General features: G+C 41.7%; 1 protein-coding gene across 2 annotated transcripts; it reads left to right on the top strand.

Moving 5' to 3' along the window:
• The first annotated feature begins 3,428 nt into the window (after positions 1-3,428).
• gpatch2 (G patch domain containing 2) lies at positions 3,429-8,686 on the top strand. 2 transcript variants are annotated; one of them, XM_079572033.1, is made up of 10 exons: positions 3,429-3,579; positions 4,276-4,519; positions 4,705-5,249; positions 5,379-5,443; positions 5,559-5,756; positions 6,148-6,259; positions 6,368-6,407; positions 7,047-7,111; positions 7,298-7,386; positions 7,691-8,686. In XM_079572033.1, the coding sequence occupies exons 1-10, from the start codon at positions 3,530-3,532 to the stop codon at positions 7,858-7,860; spliced, it is 1,578 nt and encodes a 525-aa protein (XP_079428159.1). In that variant the 5' UTR covers positions 3,429-3,529; the 3' UTR covers positions 7,861-8,686. The 2 variants fall into 2 exon arrangements, with proteins under 2 accessions (XP_079428159.1, XP_079428160.1); XM_079572034.1 differs by having other exon boundaries at positions 4,705-5,246; positions 7,691-8,685.
• Positions 8,687-9,816: the final 1,130 nt, after the last annotated feature.

The raw sequence follows: 9,816 nt of genomic DNA, 5'->3' as shown, positions 1-9,816 counted from the left end.
CCAGTGAGTCTCGTGAGGAAATCAACGACCGACTTCAAAAACTGTAGCGTTGTCCCGCCTCTCGTCCAATCACAGGCGAGCACTGCTGGTTTTTACGCACGGCCAAAGATGCCACAGTGGCAACAAAAAGAGCAAATGTGTGGATTTAAAGGTATATAAGTTGTATTGTTTCAAATATTATAAAGGGACTTTTTTGGCAATAATTGTTGATTTAAGAAGACTTATGTCACCTAGTTTGTTAAGGGGTTTATGTTACTTTGATGCGTAAATGTCGCGGGAAAAGTCTATCTGGCGCGCGATATGGCGATAACAGTGCAAAATTTGAGCAATAATCTCCAAAAAGTGTCTTGTCACGCTTTTATGTCTCACACCATGAGGAGATACGGAATACCCGAAGCAGCTCGCCGCGGGAAACTCGTAGACGTCAGCGTTTGAAGTCACCAGTCCGGGTTCCAGTGAGGTGATCTCTCGGACCAATCACAGCGCGGCTCGAGACACATGCGATGTTTGCGCTGAAAACTGACCCCGAAATGCAACAGTACATTTATGCATGTCTCAGTCTCATAGGGAGGAAGCGGCTTTGGAAATATCCCAGACCTCCCTTTTTAAATAGCTATAAGAAACCACAAACAGGGAAAGGTGTGTAATAATAACTTAGTAACTATATTGCTGTTAATGCACAATAAGCCTAAAAATAAGTCAGGAATGGCAAGTGATTTTCCAGCTTCCTCGGCTCACGTGTATCCAGAAGCTGTTGTAGTTGTGCGGATACTTCTATGAGGCACTAATTGGTTTTCCAGACTGCAGAGGGACAGCTCATTGGAACAAAAAAGGAAGAATGTGTGTCTTTGTTAAAGATTTTCCATCACAGTCAGCTGTTTCAGGGAACATTATTGCCCATCATTATGTCCTGTGTGCAGCTCTATGTTGCAGAGTCAGATCAAAAACACTATCAGCTGTGAACTGCCCTTATGTAAAGTGATGACGTGAAGCAGTTTTGTTTGTGAACATGAATGCATTTGCTTTGCACATAAACAAGTTTGTCACAGCTGTTTTGTTAGGTTCTGCACTGTTGAAATCTTCCTTATCTCATATTTGTCGACCGCATTTCACACAGGCCCTGAATGTGCTCGGCAAACTGGTGACCAAATAAGAACATTTTACAGATTACAGTCTGTTACACTATGTTTAGTACCTATTAAGAGAAGTCTTTAGAGCAAAGATGAAAGGTACAAGTACAAGCACACCCCACCCTCTGGTCTTTTGTATTCTGTCTGATGCCAAGACTCGGATCATTAACGTTACCAACGACGCTTCTTAGAAGATGTGGCCAACACTTTAACTAGAGAGTACAGATGACAGCTTAAGAACCTTTGTCTACAATGGAAAAGCCCTGTACAAGGGAGCATACACACATTTAATCATAAACACCTTAAGCGGTGAGGTCTCAGGAGGACACACTGATGATCCAGCAGTGTTAAATAATATGGCTGGTGGTCACTTGATGTCCAGGATACACGAGCCCGCAGCTGACCTTTGACATGAGCTAAAAGTGTGTTTGTTTTGCAAGTGTGTTTGTTTTTGATGAGATACGTACCAAGCGTGAACTTGAATGACAGACTGTTTGTATATAATTTTGCCATTTTTGCCATTATTGTTATTTTTTAGTCATCTCTAGCTTTGTCAAAATGGAACAAAAACATTCAATATTCAGCTGAGAGTGTTGAGCAACAAGTCTAAAGTAGCCTGCTATTTCTAAACAATTCTGTAAAGGATTTTGATCAACTTTCTGATTATATTTACTTATTACATAGTGCACAACTGCAAGCTTGAATAATAACAAATTGCCCTGTTTTTCCATACATTCATTGTTTTGGTTGACTAGTACTTTACATATTTATCAATTATTACGAACATCACAATAATAGGCCACTAATCCCTTGATCTCAAGGGATTTTCGTCTGTTATCCACTTAAGCCCTGCACTCATTTTGTCATCAGAGCAGATCATTTTACGGGACTCCACTGTAATGCACACCCATGGCCTCACTGTCCCGACTTGTACCCACTAGCCAGTGACATACCCACCCGCTTATGCATACCCTACATTAAAGTTTGTTGGGGGACACAGGCGGTTAAACATGGTGTTCTGCTAGTGCCAGGCATTAGTCATAGGACTTTAAAATACTGTACATGCACCATTATGTCTAATACATGCTGTAGTTTGTTAATGGTTGGTTAAGGAGATTAAGGCACGTTATTTACCCAGCTCCACGTGGTCTCTGAGACATAGTGCTCGACAGCTTCAGACAAGTCTTCATCCTCCTCGGCTGAAGATTCCATCTTGAAATCCCCCCAAGATAGTGAAGTGAACGTGGTCAGATCCTAAACTCGTGTCCGCACTCCTAGACCATGGCAAGTGTCTGACACCAGTTCGCAAGTGGACAGTATATTACTAAATTTACCTGGGCCCCTGCTTCGAAACTTGAGCCAGTCCTGGAGTGGTCATCATCATGCAGACCCCCTGAATGACTCCTTAGGCATTTAAGGAAGGACACCACCTGCCACAGTGATTTGCAAAACATGAGTATTCTTTACCACATCATAATTAAACTAATATATTTCACAGTGTGGTTATCATACATGTCATGCATACATGTGTTTAAATCATAGCCTATACTGTACTTTGCGGCACCTGTCACTGCTTCTCTGTACCTTGTTACGTCAGAGTTTCTGAGAAAGCTGGGGCACCTGTTGTTTTGGATAAGTGCCAGTGCACTAAAGTGACCAGTCATATAGCATACTGCCTCGGATAGACTTGAACTTGAACTTGTGTCTGGTGCTTTACTGCTCAGTGGACTCAACTAAATGTCAGCCCACACAGCAAAGGTGTAGGCTACTGTACCATCTAGTGTTCATTGGGTGAACTCCAACAATACAGATTCCACACGTTTCCTCGGCTTTTAGTTGGGAATAATGTGCATAAACAAGTAGAACATGGAAGAAATAATATAATTCTGCTCGTGCAGTATCACAATCTCAGTTAGCCCAAAGATCAAGCACTGCAACTAAAATTGCTACTCTTCTGCCAAAATCAATGAATTATACATTTAAACTAAGAAAATATATAAGTTGTTATTTTTATCATCATGATTATCACTTAATTGTAAAAAACAAAAAAAACAAAAAACTATACTATAAAATACAAATTTATTAGACTAGGCAGAGATATATAGTTCAAGTTACTCGCATTTTGACCTGTATAAATATGTTTACTGTACTCCAAAAGGTTCTGTGAATTGTTTTGAAACTGGAAAAAGTATTAATGTGGATTTAACGCACGAAAAATATGAATAAATGATTTATTATGAAAGGGTCAAATTATGTCCTACAATACCTGAACGCAGCATACCTCTTGGTGCTTTCACGGTGTCCTCCTATGCTCGTATATTGATCCAGCTTTTGTGTAAGGATGTGTCACTGTGTGTCCGTTGTTTTTGGCTGAGGATAACTGACAACTTTCGGCTTTCATGTTCCGTGCAGCTAATCCTAAAACCATCGGCAAAGCGGGAACGAGCTGGTAAGTGCCGCTCTTTGAAATCACCCACGTAACATATTGTTCACGTTCACTCAAGTCTCGTGAAACACCAGCAGCAGCAGCAGCAGCACCGGCTACTCGGCTAAAGCTAATCCTGCTGCTGCTAACGGTATGCCGTGTTAGTCTCAATAAAGGTTTGTGCAATGTAGACAGACAGTCACGTTTCTTTTTTGAATCGTCAATTTACAGGACAATGTTAACTTGTATGTTCCATGGTTTAAATGGTAGTTATTTACATAATCCATCAGAAAAATACTGTTGTCTAACATGACTAGCCGCTCTTTAGCAGTGAAAGCTAACAACAGAACCCAAAAGTAGGTTAGCCTTGTTCATGACGCAGGGATGCGTTTCTCAATTTAGGTTTAATCCATTATAAAGCAAGGACACCTGAACACTGTCAGATCTTTGCTCGAACTTTGAGTCATGTCAACAGTCCACCAAAAATAAATGTATATTGCAACCTGTCAGTACAAGTGTTAGGACATCAAATCAGTTTAGCTCCAGGTCAAAGCTTAACAAGTCCGTACATATCGGTACTAAGACTAGTGTAGATAAGATTTGAGTCGGCTAATATTCTATTAATGCATATATACTTTCACTCAAGTGGGAACTACAGACTAGACAGATGCCTGTCATGTTCAAAAGCTAAACTTCTGTGTATTTGTATTGCTTGTGCAGGCACTTTCGCCGGACGATGGACGAACTTGTCCATGATTTGGTGTCAGCACTTGAAGAGAGCTCAGAGCAGGCAGCGCGGGGAGGCTTTGGGGACGGGGGAGATCATCCTCTTACTGTGGGATGTCTACTGAAGAGGCAGGCTCGAAAACGCAGAGGCAGAAAACGGCGCTCCGACAACCCACACCCACCCTGGGAGACGGGACACCTGAGCGAGGGCTCAGAGTCCAGTGTAGAGGAGCACAAGGTCAGAAAATACACTCTTCACTTCCTGCAGCTCCAAAGTCTCACCTACCTTCATACAGCATCTTATTATTTTGTGAGCACAAACTATTTGTGTGTTGGTGTTTAGCAACGTTTAAGATATTTAGCTGTTAATACAATCAAAGTCTGAGAGAAGCTGAGCATTTTTTGATTCATATTTTGTCACAGGACTACCGTGCCAGTACAGGAGCCGTGTCTGCGGCCAACAGCCATGCCCGTGACAACAGCGACTCTGACGAACAGTTGGGTCCTAAACGCCGCACTCCACTCACCGCTGAAGCAGGCCGTAGTAAAAGACCGCTGTGGCCTGACGACTTGGTTGTCCTGGGCTCAGCGGAAGGAACTCGCAGTCTTCGGCGCCGGAGGAAGGTCAAGAGAATGGCTGTGGACCCTCCGGCCGAACCAGAACCGCCTACCATCCTTGGGCCTCCCCCTGTCCCAAAGGCTCGCGCCTCTGCCAGGCCACACAGGTTAGGCGCCGGTGAGGGCAGGAGTCCAATGGAGCTGTGTGCGGCAGCTGTGGTTGGACCCGTGGGAGGGAAGAGTCGGGTGAAGAAGAGGAAAGTGGCTGCACATAGGTTGGGCCAGGAAGCAGCTGATGAGGGGGTCGTGGTGGAGAGTGAGGACACCATCTCCTCTCCAACCGAAGGAACAAAAGACAAAATGGAGCTGGAGGAGCAGAAGGCGTCAGATGAGGATATGAGTGACAGGTGGTTAGTGCATTTTTATCCGTCCACACGTTTTTAACATTATACTGTATATCCATTTAAGGCATACATGTCATCTACTTAAATACATATGTGATTACACCAATAAGTACTTTGTTGTCCCAATTTTTGCAGTGAAACAAGCAGTGTCAGTAACAGCAGTGATGGTGGTCTCTTCACCAATGATGAAGGAAGACAAGGTATTCACTCTCAAACTAACTAAACTATAATTTCTTTATGAGAATCGCATGTAAAAAAAAAAAGAGTTACATTTCTCATCCCAGGACTTTTATACATTCTTTGTTTACCTTGCAGCTGATGATGAGCAGAGTGACTGGTTCTATGAAGGCGAGCCTGGTCCAGGGGCAGTGCCTGGGGGGGCATGTGGGGTGGCAGGAGTGGTCCCATGGTGGGAAAGGGAGACCCCTTCAGAGGAGCTGGATCTTGCGGATCCCGTTTTTAACAGTATTCTCACTGGAGCATTTCCACTGATGAGCCATGGAAACCAAAGAGGTACTGAAACATCGGGGAAGAAAAATGTTGTTTTTAAGCCTTTAAAAAAAAGTTTCCTCACAATGATGATGGGAAGTATTATTTTTGTTACCATATACTCATAGGAATATTTACAGCTGCCAATGTATCCTGTCACCACAAGATGAGAATAGAGCATATTTTACTACAATGTTTTTGCAGTTTACTTTCTGACCAGCAGGAGGCAATCCCTTCGCTTGCCATACTTATTATGCTGCTTCGTGTATCAAGTCGTTTTGCTTTTCTTTCATCTCATTGGAAATAATTATCTGGTTCCTACTTACACAATTATTTGTTGTTATGCTTATTACAATTATACCGTTATTACAAGAAATGCATGCATTGTAAACCAGGGTTTTGTTATGACCTTCAGGCTTCCAGGCTCGATTGAGTCGTCTCCATGGAAACCAGCAGGCCTCAGAGGTCCAGGGCACGAGCCAAGGCTTCAATGAGAGATTGAACCGACAAACCCAGGATGCCCACGAGTGAGTGACTTCATGTTTTATTGATTCAAGTAGTAAAGATGTGGGGCTTTGGTTAAACAGTCTGTCAGCTGTGAGACTGAAGAATGTATTGTGTCATATTGTTTTCAGGCCATGGTTTCCCCCGGGTTTGAGGAGAGAACACGGACAGGTGAGTCAACTGTTACTGTATTTCTGTTGAAAGATGAATAAAAACATTTGTTGATGCAAAACTGACTTTTATTTTATTTTAGTTATTTATTTGAAGGTCAATGTGCAGTTACATTAAAAAAGATGGCTGCACCAGATGCTAATATCCATCTCTAGTCCAAGACGAGGCAGACATTTAACATACACAATAAATTACATGTCAAGAAGAGGAAATTTACAAATATAAAGTGCAATATACAAATAAGTGTGCAATATTTTTAAATTCACAGTATGGTATTTAGCATTTAAGTGCATAAACATATGAGGTGCAACAGCATTATTTTTTTGTTTTTAAGTCCATAATACACAGTGTGGTAAAAGATGGTACCCACGAGGGTTGCATCTGATGGCTATATACCCATTTGGCACTGAACTCTTCGTTATTTTGCCTGGACAGGTCGTTATTGTGATGTGTAAATAAACGTCCATTAACCAGCGGTTTGCAACACTTATTTTTCCACAAACAAACTATATTTTTTACTTTTATTTTACCCATTTTACATGTTTTTTATGTACTTGATAACGGTCTGGAACAACTGCAACAACAAAGGTGTTTTGACAAGTTGACACTTTGAATCTGAAATGCTGTTTTGTTTTTTAGTTACACTGGGACCCACGCACAGACCGAGGACATCGTAGGAGCTGCTCTGTAAAAACAGCCAGCAGGTGAGAAAGACTGAAATGATTTCATGTACATTTTGCAGTGGGTCACATGAAACAGAAAACTCCTGTGTTGGGAAGATGGGAATAATATTGTGAATGTTCGTGAAATTGCAAAAAATATCACTGTCTCGAAGATTCCAATAATGTTCTCTTGTCTTAAGATGATGTCCCATGTTTCTGGTTATGCAGGCAGACCAGTGGACACCTGGGCTCTCTATGTACAGGAGATGTGAAGCGGAGGAGAAAAGCAGCCCCCCTCACTTCGACAGGCCCCTCAGGTATTGGACGCACACCTAGTTTCGCCGAACACACCATCTGGCACATACTACCAACTGCCTCATTTTACTGTATTTTTGGCTCTCGTTCTTATTTGTTCTTGTGCACAGCATGTTCACCTGCCTCCTGTCCTCGCCTTCTGTCTTGAACTCACAGAGAATAAAACAATAGTCGAGTTTTTTGCCAAATTGATCAAAAGTAGTAATGCAGTGAAGTTGTTCATACCATCAGGGTTTTGTCGCAAGAGTCTTCTCACAGCAGCTTACGCAGCACAGGCGTTAATCATTTTATTCTATTCTGTTTCAGGGATTGTGGGTGAGAATGCTCCGCCCATCCCGGAGTCAAACATGGGCAGTAGAATGCTGCAGGGTATGGGCTGGTCCCCCGGGATGGGCCTGGGTCCTGAAGGAAGGGGTATGACTGAACCTGTCCGGGCCACACAGAGGCCTAAAGGCACAGGCCTGGGCTTCAACTGAACAGCTGCATGGTTCTGGATGGTTCAACCTGAGACGGAGACGAAGCATCTCAGGAGATACAAGACCTGCTCAGGGACATAAACTGTAAGACGTTCAGATGAATCCAGGACTGAGACAAAGTGGTCACGAATCTTTCCCATATTGGGGAACTACACAGACTGAGAGACTTAGCTCTAACTAATGACAATGATGCTTCATTGTTAGTGTGTTGTACTTGTACGCTGCCTCAGCGCTTTGACCTCAAAGCCTGCTTCCTAGGCCGCTGGTCAAGATGCCGATACAACGAGTAGCATGCAGCAGTACAGTGCAGTGTGCCCGGTAAAGTTAAAAGTAAAGGACTTTGTTTTGCACAACGATTTTTGTAATCAGTCAGTCAGCCATACCTCAAGATGACAGTTTTAGGTTATTTTAATTGTAGTAATGTTAGGCTACATAGTCATAATGGAATGTGTTTTATCGTTTATTTATCGACGCATCAACATCCTACTGTTTTAATGTTTGGTTATGGTAATAATTCTTCTCAATTGTACTTCAAAGGTTAGACCTGCGTAGAGTTTCACTGTGACACTGTGAGGGACCTTCGTTAGGTTGGGGTTATTAAAAGCTTACTAAACTTTTTAAAAAGTGCACATACTTGTCATTGTGCCAACCCTTTTGCAACTACCGACTTTGGACATGTTTGAGAGACAGATCTATACGCAAATGTGTTCTTTCTGTTCTTATTTTGAGACTGTATCACGGCTTGATCAGTTAAAGACAACCAAATACTTAAAGAAAGACAATATACGTGGAATATTCTAGCCAGACTGTACCATCATGAATGATGTGGATTAAAAGGATTAAACTCTTTAAGACTCTTGGTGTGAGTGTGACGTCTGTAACAGTGAATTACTTTGTATAATTCTTTCAATATTCCACTAAACTGACTTTAGATTTACACTAGTATTAGGTTGTCCTCACACCCATCACCGGACTTGCTCTGGTAATGTCTTCGCTCAATTTGCCTCTTCTACCAATCATTTCTTGCTAATTGCTAGCAGCTATAGTGGTCATCCTGGTAAGGCATTTTTAATTGCACAACAAAATCCATACACAAGGTCATTCAAACTGCTTCACAGTTACATAAAAGTACAAGGCAGCAGAAAAAGTCGCAAATAATTGTCCTGTTCTTTCTTGTTATGTTGATTTTAAATGTGCGTTTCTGGAAGTGTGTTTGAGCCAAAGAAGAATCTCAATAAAGTTTAACCAACACATAAAAACAAAACAAAAAAGATTAAATAATTACAGCAAAAGCAAATCGCGCAGATAAAATACTTTCAGTTCACGTACAGTATATTTTAAATGGTTCACTCCCTTTTAGGTTAGCAGAGAATTGGTCCAGATGTTTATATGCAGGATTTTAGGGTTGACGCACACATTACACATATGTTAAGGGGCCTTTTCTATACATGATTGTATTCTGCATATAAGACATTTGGATTCTCTTGTTGCCAGTTTCTTATTAAAATATATGTGATTTTAAAAATGCATCAACACTCCTTGGTAGTTGTGGCTAATATTTTTGAAAGTCACTTTTCAGATCACATTTCTAGACGCCACAAACAGCCAAACAATGCGGCAAATTAAGCCATTTCTAGTATTACATATTATTTTCTCGGTATTTCATCACACATTTTACTGCGATTGGGCCATAAGTGGATGACGCAAGTGCAATCTTCATCAGTTTGGCCATCAATTACATAGACGACAAAGCTTCCTTCTGTTTTATCTCTATATGTTGACTATTGTTGTGCCATACAGACACACCTTTATTCCATAACGGCCCCTAAATAGTACTAACTCTATCAACACCACCACATGCTGACTCAACATCAGTGAAATACGACTCCCCTCACTTCCCTGGTTCTCTCCGTTTTTTGCAATAGACTCGCTCTTGTGTATCTATGGGAATTGTGG

The sequence above is a fragment of the Gobius niger genome (genome assembly GCF_951799975.1).
Source record: "Gobius niger genome assembly, chromosome: 15".
Lineage (NCBI taxonomy): Eukaryota > Metazoa > Chordata > Actinopteri > Gobiiformes > Gobiidae > Gobius > Gobius niger.
The sequence above is the reverse complement of the archived record's forward strand: the minus strand, read 5'-3'. Positions and strand labels throughout refer to the sequence as shown.